The sequence below is a fragment of the Antechinus flavipes genome, chromosome 5, assembly GCF_016432865.1.
Source record: "Antechinus flavipes isolate AdamAnt ecotype Samford, QLD, Australia chromosome 5, AdamAnt_v2, whole genome shotgun sequence".
Taxonomy (NCBI): domain Eukaryota; kingdom Metazoa; phylum Chordata; class Mammalia; order Dasyuromorphia; family Dasyuridae; genus Antechinus; species Antechinus flavipes.
Genome location: NC_067402.1, coordinates 104,982,416 through 105,009,779, shown reverse-complemented (window position 1 = coordinate 105,009,779; position 27,364 = coordinate 104,982,416). Strand labels below are relative to the sequence as shown.

The 27,364-nt window shown below is 32.9% G+C and overlaps 1 protein-coding gene across 1 annotated transcript in view; it reads left to right on the top strand.

Annotated features, from left to right (window-relative positions):
• Positions 1 to 27,055, top strand: part of AKR1D1 (aldo-keto reductase family 1 member D1) — a 55,603-nt gene extending 28,548 nt beyond the window's left edge. The window contains exons 4-9 of the mRNA XM_051962397.1: positions 1,080 to 1,157; positions 3,560 to 3,682; positions 4,018 to 4,127; positions 16,920 to 17,085; positions 18,625 to 18,707; positions 26,759 to 27,055. Of these exons, the coding sequence (XP_051818357.1) occupies positions 1,080 to 1,157; positions 3,560 to 3,682; positions 4,018 to 4,127; positions 16,920 to 17,085; positions 18,625 to 18,707; positions 26,759 to 26,801 (603 nt within the window). The 3' untranslated portion in view covers positions 26,802 to 27,055. The remainder of the gene's footprint in view (positions 1 to 1,079; positions 1,158 to 3,559; positions 3,683 to 4,017; positions 4,128 to 16,919; positions 17,086 to 18,624; positions 18,708 to 26,758) is intronic.
• Positions 27,056 to 27,364: the final 309 nt, after the last annotated feature.

Here is a 27,364-nt window from a genome sequence, read left to right as displayed (position 1 = left end):
TAATTGGTGGGTTCTTTCTGTTTCCATTTTGCCCTCTTGTCTGTACAATTTCCTCTCATAATTTCATGAAATATGATACCCAATCTTTCTCCTTTCTCCTGCTCCTTTCCCTTCCATTTCTTTCTTCTTTCTCAATGAAAAAGGACTTTCAGATAGTGCAATGATTCAAATTTGTAATGTTGAGCTAGAAAAATGACCACTGTAGTTTCTTTTTTTGATTTCTTAATCTGACATCTTTTTTAGATCATTGTTGGAATAGATGTGAGGGTAGCTAGACTACAAAGTTTCCTCCTACTCTATCATTTTTGATTGTCCAAAACTCTATCTTTATCTAATAAAAGGAATAAGAAAAGAGGAGAGCATTCTAGTCATGCAAAATATCATGTACAATTCCACTGAAAAGGGAAATGGCATGTTAAATTCAAAGAACAACCAGTCCATTGTGTCTGGAATTTAAAAGCGTATAAAGGAATAAGAATTAAGACTGAAAAGACAGATTAGAGAAAGGCAGTCTTGAAGAAAGCTGAAAGTCAGGAAGACCTAGATTCAAATCCTGCCTATAATGGGTAATGGTTTTTGAGCTTGAGAAAATTACTTGATGCCTACAGATAACTCTCTGACACTAAGAATTGCAAAGCTGGTGCCAGCCTATGTTGGCTAGAGGGTGTTCTTTACTGAACTGGTGTGTGTTTTTAGTATAGAAATCACAGACCTGGTTTAAAAAAAAAAGCCAGATAAATTGATTCCAGATAGCCAGGAGGTGGGAGGGAAAAAAGGAGTCATGGAGTTAACACATACATTTTTGTTTTAAGGCATTAGGGAACTACTGGAATATCTTGGGGGTGGGAAGAGGGAGAATGTTAAGATCAGAACTTTGAAGATCTATATTTGAAGATGATTTGATAGATTAGAAAGAGAGAACAGATCAGGTTCCACAATACTGGAACCTGTGTATTAAGTTTTTTCTAAGCTTATTCAGTTTCCAAGTCTAACATTTTATGATATATTAATTTAAGTTTTCTGATTTTAATATCAAGAAGTGAATAACAAAGAACTTAACCTCTCTCTTCCCTCTCCAGCCTGGAAATGACCTTTTTCCTCGGGATGAAAAGGGTAATTGGTTGTTCCATAACATAAATTTGTGTCACACCTGGGAGGTAAGACTGAGCCCTATTCTTCATTGCTTGAACTCCTTTTTTTGCTTTTCTTTTGGGATTTGGGGGATTATTAATGGGAACTTAGATGTTTTGGATATGCTCTGATTGATATTGACAGAGCAATATGGAGCAATTACTTTGGGAAAATTTTAATACCTGTTTGCTCTGTGTAAGCAGGGTTTTCTGTATTTTGCTTGTACTTTGATTTTTTTTTTTTCACTTTGGCCTTTTCCTTAACATGGGTCTAGGAGACATTGGATGAAATGGATTTGCAGGAGTACTGACATAGGTAGCCCATAATTGAAGGGAGAAAACACAAGTGAAATATTTAAAGGTGTTCAGGGAAAAGATAGTTAAATTATTTTTTAAAAATTCTAGAAGGACCTCACACTTGTTGGGAGACTATAAAGTAGTGAAACACAAGCATGCATACACACAAATACACATGCACACACTAATACACACACTTGGTCAAAGAAATCTCATTTGTTTGTTCTCCACAATGAATATCTATCTCAATCACCCTACAGGTTATATAGTAGAATAAAAATGCTAAATCTTGTTTTCCTTTTTTTTTTTTTTTGAGAGAGAGAGAAGAGGAACAATTTCAGTTTCTTTTCTTATTTAGTTCAGGTCAAGAAAAGTGAAGATGGAACAGTGTTTCAATGAATGTTAATGACTGTCCATGCACAAAAAGGGATGAAAAAGAATGAAATTTCTACTTTAAAGCCTTCACTAAGTACCATCAGGTTACAACTGTTCTGAATTCTATCACAAGGACTTTTTTGATGTTTTATTTCAATAATTAAGTGACTTCTTTATGAGTCATCCTGAGAATACAATTATCAAATTAGACTTTATTTTAATTTTATTTATTTATTTTTGCTTAGGCCATTGGGGTTAAGTGATTTACCCAGGGTCACACAACTGGGAAGTGTCAAGTGTCTAAAATCAGATTTGAACTCAGGTCCTCCTGATTTCAGGGCTAGTGCTCTATCCACTGCACCATCTAGCTGTCTCTATTATCTCAGATTTTAAAGAGCTGACCTGTATTGAATGCTCTTCCTATTATCTTGTTGAAAATAAGTTTCAAAGATTCATTTTATTTAAAATAGCTTTCTAAAGTACATTTATATATCATAGCTTATACATGTAAAAAATAATTTTCAACATCCTTTTTTTAAAAAAACTCTGTGTTCCAATTTTTTCTTCCTCCTTTACCTCTGCCCTCCCCAAAAAAGCAAGTTATCTGATATAAGTTAAAAATGTGCAATTCTTTTAAACATATTTCCATATTTGTCATGTTGTGTAAGAATAATCAGATCAAAAGGAAAAACCATGAGAGAAACAAACAAAAAGGTGAAAATACTATACTTTAATCCATATTCAGTCTCCATAGTTCTCTCTGTGGATGCAGATGACACTTTGCATCACAAGTCTAGTGAATTGCTTTGAATCACCACATTGTTGAGAAGAGCCAAGTCCATTATAGTTGATCATCTCATAATCTTATTACTGAGTACCATTTTCTCCTGATTCTGCTATCTTCACTTAGCATCAGTTCATGTAAGTCTTTCCAGGCTTTTGTGAAATCATCATTTCATACAGAAGAATATTCCATTACATTTATATACTATAACTTATTTGGCCATTCCCCAACTGATGGGCATCCACTCAATTTCCAGTCCCTTATCAGTATAAAAATGACTGCTATAAACAGTTTTGCACATATGGGTCCTTTTTCCTCTTTTATGATCTCTTGGGATACAGATTCAGTAGAAACACTGCTGGGTCAAAGGGAATGCAGTTTTACATCCTTTGGGCATAAATCCAAATTGTTCTCCAGAATGGCTAGATCATTTTGTAATTCTACCAACAATTCATTAGTGTTCATTTCAGCTTTTCTTGGCAAAGATACTGGAGTGGTTTGTCATTTTCTTTTGTAACTCATTTTGCAAATGAAAAACTGAGCAAAAAGGGTTGAGTGACTTACCCAGGTTATATAGCTGGCAAGTATCTGAGGTTGGACTTGAACTCAGTAAGATTAAACTCAGGGTTAAGGTTAGATAGGTTTTTCCTGATAGTTAGATAGATAGGGTTTTCCTGATACCTGGTTTAGCTCTCCATCCACTATGCCATCTAGCTGCCCTTACTATCGATGATTTCTGTGATATTGGAGAAAACCCTACCATTCTTTGGGCAGAATATAGTTAGGGTAATACACCTGGATCTTTGCCTTTGCCCTTTTCTTCATCACCATTTGCCACTTGTAATGAAATTACTGATTACATCTGTGTCTTTGGGTGTCAAGTTCACCATTTGTAAAATGAAAAATTTAGAACAAATGATATCTAAAACCCCTTCCAATCAAAATCGATGATGCTATGATGTTTTTGGCACAGGCTCTGGAAGCTTGCAAAGACAGTGGCTTAGTGAAGTCCCTTGGAGTATCTAATTTCAATAGAAGACAGCTGGAACTCATTCTGAATAAGCCAGGACTCAAGTATAAGCCAGTCTGCAACCAGGTACTTCTTCCCACTGTGCATTACAACAAGAAAAGTTTTTGATAAGAAACTACTAGTACCTATTGGAATCCACAATGAGGGGGGAGGAGGGAAGGTTCTCAAGTCCAAGTAATCTCTAAAACTAGTATCATAGCTCCCTTTCCCTAGAAAATTTGCAGAATGTAAAGAATCTCAGATGTTGGAAAGAGAAGACTACCAACAATTACCCTGGTATCCATTCAGGTTATGAATATGATCAATGGCATCTTCCTATCTTTTTTGCCAGTGCATAGTACCAATTACTTCAATGCTCTCAGTTTTAATCTTTCATTCAGCTTTATATTTCATCCATACAGGTTGAATGCCATCCATACTTCATCCAGACAAAGCTCTTGAAATTTTGTCAAAGCCATGATATTGTCATTGTGGCATATAGCCCTTTGGGGACCAATAGAGACCCAACATGGTAAGTGACATTTTTCATATCAGGAACGGAGTTTCATATCAGAATTTAGGGTTAGGGTTAGAATTGAAGAATTAAGGACAATATAGTCTGCTGTGAGTGGCGCCAATTTCTTTTTTTAATGACAAATGACATTACCGGTGCAGGAGAAAATTGAACTGTTCTGGTTAACTATTACAAGATGTTTCATTGTGCTACTGATTATAATAGTAATTACTCTTGCTTTTTTTAATGTAATATAAATGATTGCTGCTGCTTTTTCAAGTTTTCCTATTGAGACATATGTGAGTTTCTCTATTTAGTTTTCCTTTGGTAAAGGAAATAAATAGCCACCCCACATTTCATTCATGTTTTCCATGGAGTATCTTTCTACTCCCTGCTTTGTGAAAACACTAGACATGAGCCTCAAACTAAGCTTCAAGTAATTGTCTTCTTGGTTCAGAGTGTAAAATGCCAAAGAGCATGAGAAAATAAACTTAAGCTATCTTATTAGAAACCAGACTCCCTCAAGACTGAATGTGGTCGATGTGTCCATGGGAGGGCACTTAGTGGAGAGAGGGAAAGATACAGAATCACACCCCCTGGGCCTAGTCATAGATAATATAGATTTAGAGATCAAACTGATAGCAGACCTAGATGACCTCTCCAATGACTCCTAAGTTTATTCAACAAACAAATTTATATGAAAAATCCTATCTTGGGAATATAGATACAAAACAGATAAACAAGGTCCTGACTTCAAGGACACTGGATACATCTCTATTTTCAGAAAAATAAAAAAGCTTCAACTCCTTTAAAAAGTTTCATTCATATAAAATGTTTAATATAAAAGTTGCTGGGAATTGTCAAGCTAAAGGATGGTCCTTTTTTCATATTAAAAATTTCATCATTAGATCACATAATCTATTTATCTATTATAAATGTAACTATCAACAAAAACAAGTTGTCCAATAACCATAAAAGAAGAAAAAAAGAAAAAAAGGAGAATAATAATAAAATCATGGATAAAACCACAAAATTTATAACATATGTAGAATATGTAAAATACAAACAAACAAAAAATTAGTTTTCTGGGTTTCTTTCTGAATTTATCTGATAGACTTTGTTTTCATGTGTATATGTGTTTGTGTATGTGTGTGTGTGTGTATTTATATATACATATACATACATGAAAACAAAGCCATAGTATTTATATACTACATATGCCTGTAGCTCTGGCTGTAAGTTTATATTATGTATTAATATATTATAAATATTTATAAAGTAATATCTCAATATTACACATTGGTAATATATAATAAATATTTGAATTTATTATATTTAGAATAATAATATATCTATAAAATCAAATCTTCACATTATGAAATATTTGTAAGAATATCAATATATAACTATGTACATTATGTGTATATATACATATACTATACATATGGTACATATAGAATTGTAAATTGCCTATAACAGTATCTGATACATAAATATTATATAAATGTTAACTATCGTTATTAGTATTACTATTAATATAGTAAAGGTGTATGCCATTTTTAATCTTTATATTTATTATTTTGGTTCTGCTAATCTCACTTTGGATCACTTAATAAAAATTTGTAGTCATCATATTAGTCATTTCCACCTGTTATAATATTTTATTACATTAATACAATATAATTTTTAATCATTATCAATCATTAGACATGTTACATGTTCTTTGAATGATTGCCTGGATTTGTTTGTGAAGGATTGTAGAAGACCCTTAACCAAAATGACTACTCAGAGATCATTCAGTAGAAGGCAGAAAAGTTGTTTATTGAAAACCTCCGGAGGATGAGGCATCTCATGGCGAGATAAGAAAGAGAAAGCTCACGGTAGGAGGACTAAAGAAGTAGTAAAGATACATAGCTTTTATACAAGAAATTGCATCATAAGTATGAGAGCATTGAGAAGGGGAGGGGGAGGCATCTAATTGGTTGTTGCTATTTGGGGAGATTGGAATGGAAAACTTCTGTTTCTCTGAAATCTCCTGATTTTTAGGAAACACAAAATCAGGCCTTCAGGCTTAATCAAGCAGACAGTGGTCCAGCTAATAGACTAAATATTGATAATTGTCAAATACCAATAAATGTCATCAGCTCAGGTTAAGTGAATATGTTTCTAGCTGGCCAAGGCTCAAGTAGATATGAGCCTGCACATATTATACAGGTCATAGGGGAAACACAGAAATAATAAAATACAGAAAAAGAATTCATACATTCCTATAAGTTCTTCACCTTTTCTCTCTCTATTCCATACAATTCCCTCCCCCCCCCCGTGTAATATGTAAATTATTTTTATCATATTTCTATGAAGAACTTACACAGTGTTCAAAATCAGTTAACATATCTATACATTGTTTATCAAGTTCACAATCCCTCTCTAATACATTCCAGTCTTTTCTCTGAAGAATCATAATTTAATAGCATCTTCTGTATGCAATATTTTGATAGGGACCATTGAACTATTCTGATTACTAATGTAATCATACAGGGTAGACATAGTGGCAACAGGATAATACCACTGATTGGATTCTTCCCCTCACCTCCAAGAAAGTTGTAATTAAGCATAGATATATATATATAGATAGATATATTTGTACATGCATATATATGTAATATATGAAATATATTACATATAATATGAAATACATATACATAGATATTTATAATTATACATATATATATATACACATATCTTCATATGCATCTATGGAAAACTATGGTAGTGTCGTTTGTCTTCTGTTTCTCTGAAAGTAAATAATATCTTCCTTCTTAAGTCCAAGTCTTTCCATATTTTTCTAAATCTACCAATTCATCATTTCCTATACTATTCCAACCTTATACAGTCTAGTTATTTTTAAATAGTCTAAAACAATATTAATATGGCTGACATATAATTTCCTTATTTTTCTCTTGATAAAATCTATTTTAGTTTAAGCTTTCTCTGAGATCATGATTCCTACTCCTGCTTTTTTTAATCTAATGAATTCTATTCCTGATCTTTATTATGTTTGTTTGTATGTCCTATTTCCTATTCCTCCTGACTCCTCTGCTTTACTTCTATTTGCTGCTTTGTTTTTCTACCTTACCTCTCATCCCTTATTCTCTCCTTCCTAACCTTTTCTCCTTCCTTGCTTGATCTCCTGTTTCTGTCCGAAATTAGAAGACTTTTATTCCTTTCTAAATCCTCTTTAAACCAGATCCAATATAAGTAGGGTTCCCTCTAAAAATGCTTCCTTTATTATCTTCCCCTTTCATGTTCCCTTGGCCTTTTAGTCCTATCTGAATTTAGAAGACATTTATACCCTGATACATACATATATATATGTATTGTTCCCTCTTTAATGCATTCCTGATGAGAGTAGGGTTTCAGAACTACTAGTCCTACTCCCCCATCTAATTCCTTTGTGTCAATTCTTCCTCATACACCTCATTTATATAAAATAATTACTCTTTTAATCTTTTCCTACCTGTTTTGTTTTTTAGAATTACAACATAACTTAGCTCTACCTCAATCTTTCTTTTGAACTACCCAATTACCAATGACAATATTAGACATATGATTTACATTTCCACATATAAAAAATAGTTTTTCGTTACTGAGTCTCTTGTAATTAGTCTTTGATGTTGACCTCATAATTTCTTTTGGATGTTATATGTCAAATTTTTAGTAAGTTCAAGTCTTTTTGCAACAAAATTCTGAAAGTCTAGTAATTCATTTGCATGGACTATTTTGTTTTGTTGGTGATTTCAATTGATTTATTATTTTTTAAAAATACATTATTTTTGCACATTTAACATATATTGGATCATTTGCTAACTGGGGGAGGGGTGGAAGTAAGAGGGGGGGAAAATCAGAACACAGTTTTGTAGGGGTGAATGTCGAAAATTATCCATGTATATATTTTGAAAATAAAAAGCTTTAAATAAATAATTTTAAGGTAGGAAAATATTTCAAAATTTACAAGTTAAAATTAAAATTTTAAAATGGTTTCAAAATTTTAAAAAATATATTATTCTGAATTTAACACTCTTCTCCATCCTTCCCCCCCCCCCCATACATACACATCATATACACACTACATTAGAATTTCCATATACACAGCAGAGCACAAGGATTGTATGTAAGGTTTATATGGCTTTTTTGTTTGTTTGTTTAACTTATTAGGTTTTTTGTTTTTGTTTTTTCTGAGGCAATTGGGATTAAGTGATTTGTCCAGGGTCACATAGCTAGAAAGTATCAAGTGTCTAAGGCCACGTTTGAACTCGGGTCCTCATGACTTCAGGACCCATGTTCTATCCACTGCACCACCTAGCTGCCCCCGGTTTGTTTAATTTTTTAAAAATCTTTTTATGTAATATTTAATTTTCCCCCAATTATATATAGAAACAATTTTTCAGTATTCATTTTTAAAATTAAGTTCCAGGGCCAGCTAAATGATGCAGTAGATAGAGCACCGGTCCTGAATTCAGGAGGACCTAAGTTCATCTGGCCTCAGACACTTAATACTTCCTAGTTGTGGGACCCTAGACAAGTCATTTAACCCCAATTGCCTCAGAAAAAAAAAATTAAATTCCAAATTCTCTTCTTCCTTCTTCACCATCTCACTGAGAAAGCAAGCAATTTGATATTATTACACATATCCAGGCAAAACATGTTTCCTTATTGGTCATGTAATAAAAGAAAAAAATAGACCAAAATAAAAACCCAAGAAAAATAAAGTAAAAAATGTATGCTTCGATCTGTATTCAGATTTTATCAATTCTTTCTCTGAGGATGGATAGCATTTTTCATGATAAGTCCTTCAAAAGTGGTTTGGATCATTGTATTGATTGGCATTTGCTTTTTTTTTTTTTAAGCATATAATAAGTTTCACATGATTTTCAAAACAATCTGATTATCTGTATTTTCTTGTGAACTTCCTTTCATTCTATTCTAAGCATTTTCAATCTTTTCTTTCTCCCCTTTAAAAATATATATATATATTTTATTTTTCAATCATCAAGCATTTTTTTCCTCCCATCTGTTTCATGCCTGATTTGGAGAAAGAAGAAAATATAAAACCTTTGTGACAAACATAATATATGAAAACAAGTTCCCCCATTAGTCACAAACATATGTGTCTCATTCTGCATATTAGTTTATGCATATGATTCCTTGCAGAGCTATGAACAGCTTTATCTTCAGTACTCTGAAATCCTGATTGATCTCTTCATTGACCAGAGTACTAAAGTCTTTCAGAATTGTTCATTTTTATAATATTGGGATCACAGTGTAAATTATTCTGGTTCTTTTTATTTCCCTCACATCAGTTCATACAAGACTTTCTCAGTTTTGTCCAAAACCATTGCTTTCTTCATTCTTTTAGCACAATAGTATCATGAGCCATAATTAGCTTAGCTGTTCCCTACCTGATGGATTTTTTTTTTCATTTCCAGGTGTTTGCCACTAGAAACTTATTTTTTCCTTTTAATATTCTTCACCTATTCTTGTATTTTTCAGAATATCTATTTTAGCCTTTTATTATGTTTTTAATTAGGTTTCCAGGATTTTTTTAAAAATCTGTTCTCTTTTTTGTTGATAAAATGCTTTAAATTAATATATTTTCCCTTAAAAAATGTTGTAGGTAAATTCCCAATAATTTTGATATTCTTACTAATATCTATGTACCATTTTTATAATTTGTTCTTTACACCACCAATTCTCTAGTATTAAGTCATTTAGTTGCCCATTGATTTTTAGTTTTCTCTTTAGTGGCCCTTTATTTAAAATAATTTTTGTTGGATTGTAGTAATGAATGTATTTAATAATACGGCTTTATGCATATTTGCTATGTTTTATGTTTTTATTTTTTCTTTAAGGATTTTGATAATATAGGATTTGACACATATATATTAAGTATTGAATCTAATTCACTATATATGATTTTTTTAGCAAAATGATTTCCCTTTTTATCTCCTTTAATTAAGCTTATTTTTCCTGTCACCTTGACTGGAATTATAATTGCTACAACTGCTTTTTTGCGTTCAGCTAAGGCATAATAGATTTTGCTATATTTCCTTATTGTAACTCTTATAACATTTTACTAGATACTGCTTTCTAGTCCATTCTGCTATCTTCTTCCATCAGTACATGTTATTAGCAATCACAATTATAATTATGTCTTCCTTTTTATCACAGATTCCTACCCTTTCTTTTATTTTAATTTTAAATCCTTCTTTATGATTGGCCAATCCTTTCCTAAATCTACCCTCCCTTTTATTGCCCTCTGTTCTGTTGCTTCCTATTTATTTGGAGAATTAAACATATTTCTACTACAAATTCTTTATGTATGTATATGTGTTCTACCTAACTTTGACCAATTCAAATGAAAGTGAGATCCAAGTGATGCTGCTCCCCCCAATACACATGCACTTCTTCCATATTTGAATAGATTTTTATTCATTCCTTCTGATTCTGTCATTTTCCCTCCTTTGTTTTTTCCCCGCTATGTGTGGGATGCAAAGATCCTAACCCAAATAGAAAAGTTTCTTTATTTTGATTCTTTCCCGAAGCAGGGCAGTCATTTCACCAGAAGGTCTGAAGCAGGAAAAGGCAATTTTACAGTAGTAAAGAACATAGTCATATAGTCAAGGTTTTACAGAAATTATTCACCCACCCATCTCCTCTCAATCCTTTTAAAATCATTGACAAACTCAACCTTTATTCCTTATTTGTCTTTGGAATACAGATGGGCTTTTTATGATACCAGGATCTTAGTTAAGCAATAAATGTTAAAAAAAAAAAGGGGGGGGGGGGTTGTTTTGCTTCAAAGGTTAATAATCAATTAAGCCAGAGCTTGGTCTATTTTACTTCAGATAAGTAGTCAATGAACAGATAGATAGCCATTTTGGAGACTTCTCTGAGATAGGGCCATTAAATAATTGGTCAGGTTTTTCTTCTTGAAAAAGCTTGAACAAGGGTCAAAAGGGATTACCTCAGGTATTTTCTGCTGGAAGAGTAAATCTTTGCTCTTCTCCCAAAGCCTTAATAACTTAACAGATCCTTAGTGCTGAGTCTTGAATTACTTAAGGTATTTTTCTGTGAAGTCCTCAGTTTCCTGTTTCACTCACCTAGTATATTCTTTTATTTTTTCCTTTCCCTGCTGCTTTCAATATCATGAAAATATAATGAAACCATTCCTTGGCTTTTGATCTTATTTGAAGCCCTCTGTGAACACTGAGGTATGAGAAATGAAGGGTGAGAGATACTCTAATAGCAATGGAGTCCCCAGTCTGGTGTCACAAGTTTTTGGGCAAGAATTCACAGTCCTGATATGCAGGCAAGGTTTTTGGCAAAAAATGGGTTTATTATATTGGGAAACAACTTCCAAGAAACAATTCCAGAAAGGAATTGGCAAAGGTAGGTTTTTTGGCAAAGATGGGCTTACACTGAGAAACAACTTTCCAGAGGACCAAATCCTGTTAGGAAATTAACAAAGGTTTTGGGTATAGAGTCTAAAATTAACCTTCTATGCTTTGGGGCTAGAGAGTAATTAAGGGCTAATTTTCAGTTCAATAAAGGGTGGTGATTATGCCCCAGGCCAAGATCTCCAATTGAATTGTAGGTGGAGATCACCATGGGAGTTTTCTCTAGGAACAGGAGGATGGGGCCTGCTCCCAAAGATTAGGAAGGGTCAAGATTCAGGGTCTTTCCAATTCAGGTCCACCCATCCCCCCCAAAGATCAGGGGGACGCAGTTTACCTCAATGGCATTATGGTTTTAAAGGAACCTTTATGTCATAACTCTTTACTAAACATTTTTATAAAATCTTTTCCGAATGCTCACTTGTCTTTACCTTCTTATGCATTCTTCACTCCTATGTTTATATTTTTAAATCTCTACTCAGCTCTGGTCTTCTTATCTGGAAGATTTATATTTCATTAAAGGCCCATTCTTCTCCCTTTCTTTACCCTAGGGAATTATACTCACATTGTTTGGATAATTTATTTCTGGTTATAAACATGTCTTCTGTCTTTTGGAATATATCATGTTATGTTCTCTGCTCTTTTATATTGGTAATTGTTAAATCTTGTATGATCTTATATTTGAATTCTTTATTTCTGGCTGATGTCCTTTTTTCTTTGCCAGCTGTACTGTTCCTGGGAGTTTTCATTTTGGAATTTCTTTCAGGAAATGACTGTTTTGTTTTGTCTTTTTTTCTATTTTTTACTTTACACTCTTGTTCTAGTTTATCTGGCCAATTTTTTTTTCATGATTACTTGAAATAAGATATACTAGCTCTTTTTTTCGTCATGACTTTCAGGAAGTAAAATAATTCTTAAATATGTATTGCTGAAAAAGCAGTAAATATCATAGGATCATAAATCTTAGTGACCAAAAAGTCCAAATCCTTCATCTTACAAATGAGGGAAATGATACAAACAGCAATTATGTGATTTGTCCATGATCTTTCAGCTGGTAGGTTTAATTCACAGAAGAGAATGAATAAATACATCAGTGATACTTACACAAAAGATCATCACAAATAGTGAGTAGTAAGTAAGTCCATTTATCCAAGTATGTGGAAAACAGAAATCAGAAGTAATACAGATTATACTACCCTAGAAAATAACATAGAATGAACTCTGATTTCTTCCAGCAGGAAGTAACATATCTCAACTTAAGCAAAAGAGACCCAGATCATACCTAAGGGAAATTCCCTCTTTTCTAAGGAGGCAGCTTGGACCTGTTGAGAAGTTGACTTTACGTACATATCTTCCTTCCAAAGTCTGTTCTCTCTCTTCCAGAGTCTTCCCAAAGGGATTCTGGAACTATATGTTGTCTATGTCTTGAAACAAGAATTAGGAAAAAATCTCTCCTTTTCAAAAAATTCTTTGTTAATTCTTCCCCTTATACATACATGCAGCATTAAGACATCATTCTGTCTACCAGTGAAGAGAATCTTATGAAACTAGTCCTGACTCCAGGCTAGAGATGGCAAATTACAAGATTACAAGACAGGGACAAGGCATAGGCTGGGGCTAGAGTAGTCCACGACCTGCCAGTATTCTTATGGAGAATTGAGAAGGAGGAGAGCCAAGTCATGGCTGAAAACTAACCCGATATATACACTGTTGCAATAGCCTGCTGACTAGTCTTCCCTGCCTCAAGTCTCTCCTCACTACAATCTGTCTTCCTTTTAGGTGTCAGTGATCTTTCTAAAATAAATACATAACTTTGGGGTTGAATTAGCACACTCCATTTGTTAGAATATACTTAAATATCCTTGAATACTAATTTGATCCAACACATTTTGCAGAAATTGTCTATGAGATAATTAGAAAGCTAATTATGGAAACTTATAAGAATCCTAATCACAGAATCACTGTCATAATTTCCCTACCTCCTATGGAAACTTTACCTCTCATTTTATTCTGAGATCTATTATTAAAAAATTCCAGCAAGAAGATCATTCAGATATTGTCATTTATACTGAAGACATTAGATAGCCATTAAATGCATTCTGTCTATCAGACCAAAACTAGATTATGGTTGTTGCCTTCTATTCATGAAGGAGAACATCTCCTGCTTTTTTTTTGTTTTCAGAACATAGGTGGTCATGATCTCCTTGGCTTCTCAAGGAGGTGAGAACCCCAAAAAGAGGTGATCACACCTTCTTAATAAATGTCCTTCAGAGTGCATCTAATGTTGGAGAAACTGAGGCAAGATAGAGATTAGAGAATATTTAATAATTTATTTTAAAAAGGAGAGATTTACTGGTGTTATGGGCCAGAACTTGAAACAAGGTGCTAAGTAAGTGAAATTGAGGAGAAAATGGTTAAATCTAGTTTAACACTGATTTAATCCTACAACAAATAATGGTTTCCTAGTGACATAATGATTGGTGTATACTCAGTGTGGAACATATAAGGAGAAGCTCTTAGGGCTAGAAAGGATAAGTGCACTAGAAGCTTCCTAAGGCTGAGACAGATTCATTCCGCCGCCCACCTTTGCTATGGCTGGAGGCTCAAGCACAAATCTTTGGAAGATGAAGAGATTCAGAAGCCAGAGAAGGCAGGTCTCTCAGAACCAAGGAGAGAGACAGGCCTCCAGAAAAACTAGCCAAGCCCCAAGTGAAAAAGACAAGACTTTTAAGGAGACAATAAAGGATTTGGACTTTAACTTCTGGCTGCATTTGAGCTGATTGTTACTCTGAACTGAAACTAAGGCTGCTCCCAGAAGCCCCTCAAGAAACCTGCTCCCAGAGAACGTTATATTTTAGAGAAGGACATTACATACTGGGACCAAGTGGATCCACGATTTGGTCCCAGGGCTAAATGAGACTATCATCTCCAAGAATCCAGTATCCAGTAGAGTTCTCAATGATCTATAGACATGTGGCTCAGACTCAGGTTGGGTAGATTGAGAAAGGGATGGAGTCAGGGTTCTGAGAGCAGGAATGGGACCCTGATAGGGTGGGGCAAGCCACCAGAGATGGGATGACCTAATAGGGAGAGGCATCCTCTTAAAACGGTATCTGATATTCTGATAGCTTGGGATGGGGAGAGGCATTCTGATATTCTAAAATGTAAGATCTTTTATCCTTATCAAATATTCTGATTAAGAAGGAGGGGAGATTTTGAAGGATTGAGCAGAACAATTATAAACTGAGGCAGAACAAATAGGGAAACTGAGTCAGGACAATAAAAGAGAATTGTGGCATAACATGCAAATCTGAAAAAAAGATATTCCTCAAAAAACTTCTTAAACAATTTCCTGACATTGTGTTTGTTTATTGAAAAATGAGAGGAACAGGGCAGCTATGTGTCATCAGTCCTGAAGTCAGGAGGACCCGAGTTCAAATCTGGCCTCAGACATTTAACATTTCCTAGCTGTGTGACCCTGGGCAAGTCACTTAATCCCAATTGTCTCAGCAAAAAAAAGAAGAAAAAAAAAGAAAGAGAAAAATTAGAGGAACAAAAATTTCATTTTGAGAAAAATTTGCAGAATGGTAAAGAAATTGTCCTCCATTATTTTAAAAAGCTTCAAAAAGTTATTTTTTATATGCCCTACATGAAGTTGGCACTATTACTATTTTGATGAGGAATATCTTCCACAAATTAAATGGATGAAAAATAAGAAAAAGCAGTTTGAATTGATGCCAAATATTTACATCTTTAAAAGAGAAGGAATCTTCACTTAAATATCTTTTAAAAATCTACAGTGTTCTTCAATATATTCAGAGCTTGAAACAAAGACAATTTCTTGAAATTTATCTATGAATTGATCAGGTCTTTAAGGAAATGAAGTCAGGAACTGAAATAATTCAAATTAAAAAAAAAACAAACACAGAAACGTGTTCCTCCAAAAAGATATTGTATACCAAGTTCAATAAAGAAAAGAAGAAATTTGATTTTTTAAAATAAGTTTTTAAGCTTTTTTATATTGACAATTATTTCAGGAATGTTGATGTTGGTATTTTTCTTTAACAAAGAGATGCTGCTTATTTTAAATGATATAATTCATTATATTTCTCAGAATTTTCTCAATTTCTGTATCCCACTTGTTTAACAATACCTATATAGTAAAGGAAATAGTATATAATAATTACATAATAAAGAATTAATATATGATATCATTTCCTTATTGTTTCTGAAGATTCAAATCTGAATTGTTTGCTTTTCTCTAATTCTTGGAAAAGGCTGGGTGGCAGTGAACAGTGCTGATCCTGGAGTCAGAAATGACTCATCTTCCTGGTTTTAAATCTAGCCTCAAATACTTACTATCTGTGTGATCCTGGGCAAGTCACTTACCCTGTTTATCTCAGTTTCCTTATTTGTAAAATGAACTGGAGAAGGAAAGAGCAAATCACTTCATTATCTTTATCAAGAAAACCCCAAATGGGACCACGAAGGTGGGAATATGACATGATTAAAAAAAAAAAAAAGCTCAACCTTAAATTTAAGCTTTAAGAACTAGCAAAATAGGGGGCAGTTAGGTAGTAGATAGAGTACCAGCCCTAAAGTCAGGAAAACTTGAGTTCAAATCTGGCCTCAGCCACTTAATACTTCCTAGCTGTGTAACCCTGGGCAAGTCACTTAACTCCAATTGCCTCAGGAAAAAAAAAAAAGATACTAATATAATACTTTCTCCTCCATTGTAGCTTTGCTCATAAGATTTCCTATGCCTGTAATGCCCTCCATCCCATACTGACTTACTGAAATTTGACCCATGCTTCAGTGCCTAATTCATAAGACACCACTTAAGAAGTCTTTTTCAACTCATCCAACCAATGAAATCTTATTCAACTTCTGTAGCATTTTGTTCATGCTTTAAAAAATCCTACTGCACTTTACTTGCATTATAGCTATGCCATTTCAACTATTGTTTGAGCTCTTGGATAGCATTTTATTCATCTCTATCTTTTGGAATGCAGCAGGAGGTGATCTTCTTTATTATAAGCTAATTACATCCCCAAAGACTGTCAAGACACAGAGACTGAGAAACAAACATAAGCTAGAACCAGAGAACAACCATCTTATCTTTCACAATTTGATGAACAATTGGCAACCAGCAATTATTATATGCAATTTGGAGCAGGGAAGAACTCTTACCTGAAGGTTTATCGGGGAACTACCTAGTCAAGAATATCTTATCTTTCCTTAATTTGGATTTTCTTTGTAGATGATCCAATGGGAGAGGGGGAAGATGGTAGGTAAATTATTCCGTTTGATTTTTAGCTTGATCTAAATTTCACACGTGTTTTGTTCTTGTTTACAGGGTGAACACAGATTATCCTCCCTTGCTGGAAGACCCTTTGCTAATCTCCTTGGGTAAAAAATACAATAAGACAGCAGCACAAATTGCTCTACGTTTCAATATACAACGAGGGATGGTTGTCATTCCAAGAAGTTTTAATCCTAAAAGGATAAAAGAAAACTTCCAGGTAAGAGAATTTGTGAAACTGCATAAAAAAGTGTCAATATATTGGGCACTACCTCTTACATAGAGACTGACAATAAGAATGGCAAAACTGAATCACCAGTATTCAAAAAGGAGTACACTATGTTTTTAGTGACTTTTACCAAGAGTCATTTCTGTGTCTAGATTGAATCAGACTGAATTAGAGCCAATGATCAATTATTCAGGGATGGAATTTCTAATTTGTGAATTATACAGTTCTATTATTTTCCTGCCTTCTTCTGTCTTCTCTTACCTGTTGCTTGTTAAGTGAGAAGGGGAAAATTCTCATTTGTTAAATAAGAATGGTAAAAAACTTGAAACCTTTGCCATTCAAAATTTCTAATTGTTAGTATATCTGTATTAAAAAAAAAAAAGAAAGTTTAGTAAAGGCAGAGAGATATTAATGAGACTTGAAGATCATACAGATTTCAACTACCTGTGTCTGCTTCAGCATTAGCAACTGATAACCAACTCTATAATTCTGGCATCTTCTTGTGCAGTAAAAACAAAAATGAAAGAATTAGTCAGATTAAATGACTATACTATGACTTCAGAATGAGAAGGAAGGAATAAACTAAGAGTTACTGAATCATCCTTGTTATGTTAATAGCTCAGCTAAAAATTTAATACTAGATAATGTCTATGACTAAAATGAAAAATCAATTAAATTCATAATTAATCATTTAATTCATAATTCTGTTAAATTCTTAGGTTGTTACCTGTGGGTATTTGCATTTGAAATGTTATTTGTTTAACTTAATTTCATCATCAATTCATATAATGAAATTAAAAGCCTATGATCCAAATAGAACATCTTAGCCAAAGAACAATTACTTTTTTTAACTGAAAGGAAGTCAGAAGGATAAACTATAACTTGGCCTGTTGTTTATCCCTCTTGTAAATATTAGGCAGCATTTTGCCTTTAAGGCTACAAAGTGCAAACTATATTGATGAAAAGTTGCTCATCTTGTATTTTCACTAGTCTTGAAGATTGAGTTAATCAAGGATTTGATTGAAATGAAGGTAGATTCCAGGGGTGTGCTAAAGCCATTTCATATTGTATTTCAAGAGCAAGTTGTTGATTTTTCAGGGGGGACTAAGCAAATACTACAAAGCAGACTGGATTTAATCTTTTTTTATTAATTGTCTAGATTTAAGAGTAATGGGGAAAAGCTTAATAAAGCAAATCCATTTTAAAGTTTGTCATTGGGATAAAGAAAAAAGAGCTGATTGTTAAGTACAATCCAATACCATAGAAAAGTATGATTTTTCCATATTGCTTAGCTTCCTCCCCAAAAAAAGTAGAGATGAGCACTAAGTCTGGAAGAGGATCAGAAAAAAAATGCAAGAAAATCATGTACTAGAATTTCCATAAATTTTCCCTTTGGAGCCTCAAAATTTAGGATTATGAGTTTATCCAAACATTGTTTTATACTGTCAGGTATCATCCTACTTAAAAGTCTCAGTGTATATTATGATGCTCCTGGAATTATCTTACTTTTTTCTTTTTCTCTTATATCAGATCTTTGACTTCTCACTTACTAATGAAGAAATAAAGAACATTGAAGCCTTGAATAAAAATAGTCGCTTTGTGCAACTGCTCATGTAAGTTCTGGGGAATCCTATAGCAGGTGCCATTGATTTAGGAGACTCAGCCCTCAAGACTAAATCCTCTTTCATAAACTACACAGATACTGCCTGCATGAGAAAATTAATAGGACAGGCAGCAGTGATGTAATAGAAAGTACTGACTTAAGACTCAGAACACATCAGTTCTAATCTTGGTTCTGCCATAAATCAGTTATTTGATCTTGGGAAAATCACCTAAACTCTCTGGGCTTCAGCTTCCTCATCAATAAAATGAAATGCAGAATCTCTCTAATTTCTTTTTTAAATTACTTTTACTTTTAATACAAATAAATATCCAGAAACAGGAATATAAGTAAAGTCAACAAGCACTTACGAGATACCCACTAAGTTCCAAGTACTGTGCTAAAAGTTAGGGAAAACAAAAAAGAAAAAAAAAAAAGGCCGAAAAAACCAAAAATCCCTGATATCAATCAGCTGATATCAATCAGCTTACAATCTGAGAAAGACAACATGCAAATAATTCTGTACAATAATATAAATACAGGATAATTCAGATATAGTCAATAGAAGGAAGGCACTAGATTTAAGAGAAAGATCAGGAAAGACTTTTTGCAAAAGAATATTAATTTTATTTTAAATCATCAGCATTCTTTTTTTCTTTCTTTCCTTCTTACTAAGAAAGAAGGATGGAGGGGAGGAAATGCCTGTTTTACAATCAAGCAGAGCATTCTCATATTGGTTTGTTAAATTTGTTAGAAAGTGGACAGTATTCCTTACCAGTTTTCTATAATCAATAGATCATTTGATCAGATTTTGTTAAGTCTTTCAAAATTATTCATTTGTATGATATTTATATTACTGGATAAATTGTTATAGTTCTACTTACTTCACTGAATCATTTCATTCATGTTTTTCCATATCTCTTTTAAAATCATCTTTTTTTTCTCATTTCTTCCAGTCCAATAGTATTATTCCATTGCATTCTTCTACCAAAATTTGTTGAATTATTCTGCATTGACAGGCAGCCATTTTGTTTCTAGTTCTTTGTCACCACAAAAAATTTCTATAGATATTTTTGTTCATATAGGAACCTTTTCTTTTTCTTTGGAGGTGTAGACTTAACAATAGTATAGTTGGATCAAAGGGCATGCATTGTTTAATAACTTCTTTTGCATAACTTCAAATTGTTTTCTAGGTTTGTTTCCCATTTGAAGTGTCACTCCAGCAACAACTCATAAATTTTGTCTTGAAATCTCCTCAAAATTTATGAACTTTTTTTGGGTTTTCTTTCTCTATCTTATGATTATAAGATAAGATTTCAGAGTTCCTTTACTATTTACTAATGATTTGGAGCATTTTTTTCATATGGTTATAAAGAGCTTAAGTTTCTTTTCTTGAAAACTATTTGCTCATATCCTTAGACCATTTGTCAATTGAGGAAGGGCCCTTAATCTCATGAATTTGAATCAGTTTCTTGTGTATATTGTAAATAAGAACTTTATCAGAACTTGCTGCAAAGATTTCCCCTTCCCCCAGTTAACTGATTCCATTCTAACCTTAATCATATTCATTTTATTTGTGCAAAAGTTTTTAGTTTTATAAACTAAATTTTCCATTTTATCATTTGTGCTCTTCTGTACCTTGTTTAATCATAAGCTCTTCCTCAATTCATATCTGATCAATATTTTTTCCTTTTACTTTCTAATTTGTTTTTGCTGTTACCTTTTATGTCTCGATGAAATATTCATTCAGAACTTTATATGGTACACAGTGTGAGACACTGTCCTAAATTTAATTTTTCCCATACTGTTGTCCAATTTTCCCAGAACTTTTTATCAAAAAATGAATCCTTTCCCCAGTAGCTGGGGATTTGTGTTTATCAAATAGTGAGCTCCTAAATGAGTTTGTTTCTGTAAATTGTATATATAATCTGATCCAGTAATCAACCTCTATTTTTTAACCAGTTCCATATTATTTTGAAAATTGCTGCTTTGTAGTATAGATTTAGATGCGGTACTACTAACCTTCCTTTATTTCCACTTTTTTTCATTATTCCCCTTGAGATAGATTCTTTGTGCCTTTTTAGGAATTTCATTATTAATGTTATTGCTCTATAAATTAATCCTTTGAAAGTCTGATGGTTATGGCACTTAATAAATAAGTTAACTTTGGTGGTAGTATTTTTTCTTTACGTGGATTTATTCTATCCATAAGCAATTGATATTTCTCCAAATATAGGTCTAGCTTTATTTTTGTAAACAGGGGTTTGTAGTTGAATTTATATAGTTCTTGTGTGTATTTGGAAAGTAGACTCCCTTTATATATTCTGTGATAATTTTAAGTAAAATTTCTTTTTTTATCTGTTCTTGCTGGCTTTTATTGGCAATCTAGAGAAATGCTGATGGTTTGTGAGGATTTATTTTATATCCTAAAACTTTGCTTAAGTTACTATTTCCATTAATTTTTCATTTGACTACAACACATCATCTGGGAAAAGTGATCTTTTTTTTTCTTTGTTTTTGGAATGTAATAGAATAATATTAGCTCTTGTGAGGTTTTTTTGTTGTTGTTGTCCATTTGTTATAGCCAATTTATCTAGTGACTATATCAAAGAGAAGTGCTGCCAGTTGGTATCTTTGTTTTGTAATGCCAGAGAAACTGAGGCACGATAGAGATTAGAGAGTTTTTAATATTTGAAAGGAAGAGATTTACTGGAACCAAATGGATCCATGGTTTGGTCCCAGGGCTGAATAAGACTATTGTCTCCAAGAATCCAGCATCCAGCCAGCATCCAGCAGCCAGTGTGAGTTCTCAATGACATATTTATACACAGTAGCTAAGCAAAGTCTGGGGAGTAGAGTTCGAACTCTGGTGAGCAGGAATCTCCAGACAGGAATCATCAATTCGGCTCTGACAGGTTGGGGGGTAGGACCATAAATTCTAACAAACTGGGAGTTCAAGATAGTGTCTGACTACAAAGTCTGGAGTCCCCCTTTCTGAATTTACACATTGACAATTCATAACCTTAGAGCAAATAGTCCTGAGTTATATCAGTCTTCTTCATGAACCAGAGGGGATGGGGTTTGCAAGTAAGGAGATTAAGGCAAGACCAATTAGCGAAACTGAGGCAGAACAATTAGGAAAACTTGAGACAGAACCAATTAGGGAAACTGAGGCAGAACCAATTTAGGAAAACTGAGTCAGGACAATTAGGGAAACTGAGGACACTAAAAGAGAACTGTGGCATGTTTCACCTCTAATTTTATTGAAAAACATTCTAATTATTCTAATTTACCCCAATTACACATAATGCTGACTCTTTGCTTTAACTCTATATTATTTATCATGTTTAAAAAGTCCATTCATTTCTATGTTTTCTGGTTTTTTTAATGAAAATGAGTGTAATATATCAAAAGTTTTCAAATTCTATATGAAAGAATCATGTAATTTTTATTTTTTGTAATTGACATGGCTAATTAAGATAATGATTTGGCTAATATTAAAAACAACCTAGCTGGTTATACTCTCTAATAATCTTTGGGACTTGTTGATTTACCCTTTTACTATGATTTTATGTAAATTTTTATGTCAATGTTTATTAAGAATATTAGTCAATTTTTTTCTGTTTCTCTTTTACTTTATCTTTTACATATTAACATGGTATTTGTTTCATAGAAGATATTTGGTAGCAACTTTTCTTTAGCAAATCTTCAAATAGTTTAGATAATATTAGTTTTAATCTTTTTCTGAATGTTTGATAGAATTCAATTGAATCTAGCTGGTCCTAGGTTTTCCTTCTTTTCAAGGGTTTATTTATTCATTGTTCAATTTTTTCCTTTGAGATTGAGTTATTTACATTGTTTATTTCTTGCTTTGTTAATCTTGATATTTTGTAATTTTATAAATATTAATTTATTTCACTTAGGATTTGAATTTTACTGGCATACAGTTGGGCTAAGTGGTTTTTTAATAATATCTTTTCTCCTATGACTATTGTTAAATTTTTAACACTGGTAATTTGATTATTTTCTTGCTTCTTTAAAATCAAATTGATTTATTGTTTTGCCCTGCCCCCAAAATTCCTAGTTTTATTTATTAATTCAAGAAGGTTTTTCCTTTCAATTTCATTAATTAATTTTCATGATTTTTATTTTGCAGTTTAATTTTTTTATTTGTTGTCTTCTGTGTTTGTTTTTAAATATATTTTTTATTTAATCCATTCTTTCTGTTTTTGTTAATTAAATTGTTTTGAGTTAAAAATTTTATCCTCTACTTTGTTACAAACCAAAAATGTTGGCATATTGTCTTATTTCCATCATAATCTTTAAAAGACCTCTTTCTGTGATTTGTTCTTTGACCCACCAATTCTTTAATTTTAACATTTATTCAACAGTTGGTTTTAATAATTTTAATGACCTTTTACTTAATATAATTTTGTTGTATTTTAATTTCTAAAATATATTTAATATTTCTACTATTCAGTATTTGTTTCTGTGGGTCTTATGCCTGAATATTTTGTCATTTTTATAACCACCATGCACAGCTGAGAAATAAATATACTCCTTTTTCATCGTTAGAGGTCTATCATATCTAATTTTTTTTTTTTTGTAAATAAAAAGCTTTAATTAAAAAAGAAGGAAAGTTTTGAGGATTTAATCATTTCCCCTGCCTAAAAATTTTTTTTAATTAATAACATTTTATTGACAGAATCCATTCCAGGATAATTTTTTACAACATTATCCTTTGCACTCACTTCTGTTCCAATTTTTCCCCTCCCTCCCTTCACCCTCTACCGCAGATGACAAGCTGTCCTATACATAATAGGTCATGGTATTCATCTCTAAATTTTTTAAAAATTCTATTCAGGTTCTTATAAATGTCATTTTTTTCAGCCCAAAAAAGGATACATGAAAATTTCCATTCTCCGTTATCTATTTTTCCTTATAATTCACTTAAGCTTTTCCTTAAGCATTTGGATAATATGTTAGTTGGTTTATTGTGTTTTGAAAATGATATTCACTATATGTGGTATTTTTCAGCAAGATATTGTTTCCCTGGTTCTTTAATTGTCTATTTTCCTATTGCCTTATCTGAAGCCATAATTGCTATCTTTGCTTTTTTTGTAGTACACTGAAGCATAATAGATTTTACTCCAGTTCTATAGTTCAACTTTGTGTCTTAATGGGATTTCTTGTAAAGAATATATTACTGGATTTTGCTTTCTAATCATTTCTATAGTCTATTTTATGATTGAGTTCATCCCATTCACATTTATAGTTGATATTTAATTGCTTGCTTATCACCATTTTTTTCCTTATACTTTTTCTTTATCCCTGCCCTTATTATAGATGGATTCCTACCTTTTCTTTCTTTTTTTTTAAACTCCTTTTTAATTCGCTTTAAAGATTGGTGACTAATACCTCAATGGATCTACTTTCCCTGGTATATTCTCTTTTTCCCTCTTCCTCTTCCTTTTTCTATGCCTGTTGAGTTGAATATCCCACCACCAATTTTTTTAAAATTTTCAATAGTATTTTTTCCAATACACACAAACATAGTTTTCAACATTTTTGTAAGACTGTGCTCCAAATTTTTCTCTCTCCCTTCTCTATCCTCTCCCCAACATAGCAAGCAATTTGATATAGGTTAAATATATGCAATTCTTTTAAACCTATTTTCATTTTTGTCATGTTGTAAAAGAAAGATCAGATTAAAAAGGGGGGAAAAACAATATGAGGAACAAAGGTTAAAATAACGTGCTTTGATCCACATTCAGTCTTCATAATTCTCTCTTTGAATGCAAATGGAATTTCCCATCCCCAATCTATTGGAATTGCCTTAAATTATCTCATTGTTGACAAAAAGCCAAATCCATCAAAGTTGGTCATCACATAATTTTATTACTGTGTACAATGTTCTCTTGGTTTTGCTCACTTCACTCAGTACCAAATCATAAAGTCTCTCCAGACTTTTCTCAAATCAGCCGGCTCAGCATTTCTTATAGAACAATAATATTCCATTATATTCATATGCCATAACCTATTCAACTATTTTCCAAGTGATGGACATCCACTCAGTTTCCAGTTCCTTGCCACTATAAAGAGGGCTGCTACAAATATTTTTGCACATGTGGGTCTTTTCCCCTTTTTTATGATCTCTTTGGGATACAGATCTAATAGAAATACTGCATAGTTTGTGCATAGTTTGATAGCCCTTGGGCATAGTTCCAAATTGCTCTACAGATTGGTTGAATCAGTTCACCACTCCACCAATAATATATTAGTGTCTCACATCCCCTCCAACATTCTTCATTATCTTTTCTTGTCATCTTAGCCAATCTGAGAGGTGTGTGGTGGTACATCAGAGTTGTCTTTAATTTTCATTTTTCTAGTGATTTAGAGCATTTTTTTTTCAAATGACTACAAGATGGCTTTAATTTCTTTATCTGAAAATTGTCTGTTCATAGCCTTTGACCATTTATCAATCAACACTAAATTCTTTGTATTTGTGTATATGTGGATGTATATGTTCTGCCCTCTTTTGGCCAGCTTAGTTGAAAATGAAGTTCAAGTGATTCCATTCCCTCTATAATATCCATGTTTGTATATCCTTTTTGCACCCCCAATTATGAGAAGTGTTCCCCCTCCTTCCTCCAATTTCCCCTTCCTTTTTTTGTTTCTTTTTTTGGCATCAAGAAATTTAAATCCTCTTGAAGATTTTTGTTGTTGTTGTTGTTGTTGTTTTTACTATCTGTAGGACCTTTTATGATACTATATTTCTGAAAAGGACTCTTATCATTCCCCTTCTTTCTTAGAACATAGTTTGTCCTCCTAAAGTCCCTTTTCTACCTTTTACATTTTCTCTTCACTTTCATTTTTGCATTTCAATGTTCCTTTTCAGCTGCAATTTTTTTTTTCATTAGAAAATGTTACTGGCATACTAGGCTGGGAAGGAAATTAAACACTGGCCAGGTAACAACTTAGAACTTGAAAACCTTAGAGTATTTGGGAAAAAAAGGAAATAGTCAGAAAGAGACACATTTAATTGGCTACTACCTACTACCACTGTTGTATTTTTTTTTTTTTTGGTTTCTTTGTTTTGGGGTGGTTGATGTGTTTGTTTTTTGGTTTTTGTTCTTGTCTTTTTGTGTTAGTTATGGTGGTTTTTTGGAGGCAGTTGGAGTTAAGTGATTTGTCCAGAATCACACAACTAGTAAGTGTCTGAGGCCAAATTTGATTTCAGGTCCTCCTAATCTAATGTCAGAGAAACTGAGGCAAGATAGAGATTACAGAGTTTGTGTTGGGGGCATATTGCCCCCAGGGCTGATGTCCAAAACATCCAGCCACTAATGTGTGCTTCTCATGAAATATATATATATATATATATATATATATTATATATATATATATATATATATATATATATATATATATATACATGTGGCTCAGCTACAGAGATAGACTGAGGCAGGGGTGGGGTCAGAGCATTGAGAGCGGGTACAGACTATCAATCCAGTTCTGACAGGGTGGGGAGAGGCACCAGACATTCTGATGATGTCTAAGATAGAAGGTCTTTCTCCTTATCTGGAACATCATGATTAGGAGGGAGGAGTGGTGTTGTTGCAGAATTGAGCAGAACAATTAGGAACTGAGGCAGAATAATTCAGGGAAACCAAGGCAGGACAATGTAAGGAAACTGAATCAGGACAATTAGGGAAACTGAGGCACAACACTGACTCCAAGGTCAGTGACTTTATCCACTGTGCCACCTAGCTGCCAAAAAGAACTATCACTATTATATGTTGATATCTTCATTTTAAGCTGCTGGTCAAGACCCTGTAGGTGGAATTCAAGGCTAAAAGGGTACATGAACTTGTGGGTAGCCACAAGGAGGTAAGTGAAAAGATGAATGAATAGCTCAGGAAGAGAACAAGTAAGCAGGAGAAAAAAGAGGATAGTATGTGTAGGAGAAAAAAGTGGTTGTTAATAGTTATCATGGGAAACTACATTAATACAATTTTCATTGTGAAAAATTCTTCTATGGCAAGGATTTTTTTTTTTTGACAGGTGGAGTGAACATCCTGAATATCCTTTTCATGATGAATACTGATATCTGAAAAATATCTGTACTGAATTTTACTACTGTCTGTGCCAAAAACTTAAGCCTGAAGATTTCTTCCAGTCTGAATAGAAAAGGACAACAGAACTATACTTCTCTTTCATATATTCTGATTTGTTAAAATTTGTAAAAATTGTTAAAATTTGTTTTAAAAAACTGTTAAAATTGTTAAAATTCATGCAGAACCAATGATTTTGAATCTGTCAAAAATCATAAAGCAATAAATGATTAACATACTAGCATAACCATGATCCTTGATGGATTTGACTGTTCCCTGAAAAACACCCCTGTGATCCTAAGTACAATGGTAGGCAAGATACTTTCTTGGTTTAGAAATGAGAAAGAGAAACAGAAACAGGAAGACTAGAAGAAGAGAGACAGAGAGAAGGAGGAAGAGGAGAAAATAGGAGAAAGTAAAATTTTCTCTGATCTTACTTTGAATGGAGAATATGAGAACTTTTAAAGTTGGTGGAAAAGCCAATACCTCCACATGTGTCCTCATTCTCAACACTTATAACCCCCGCCCCCCAAGTAAAGAAGACTCATTGGATGAG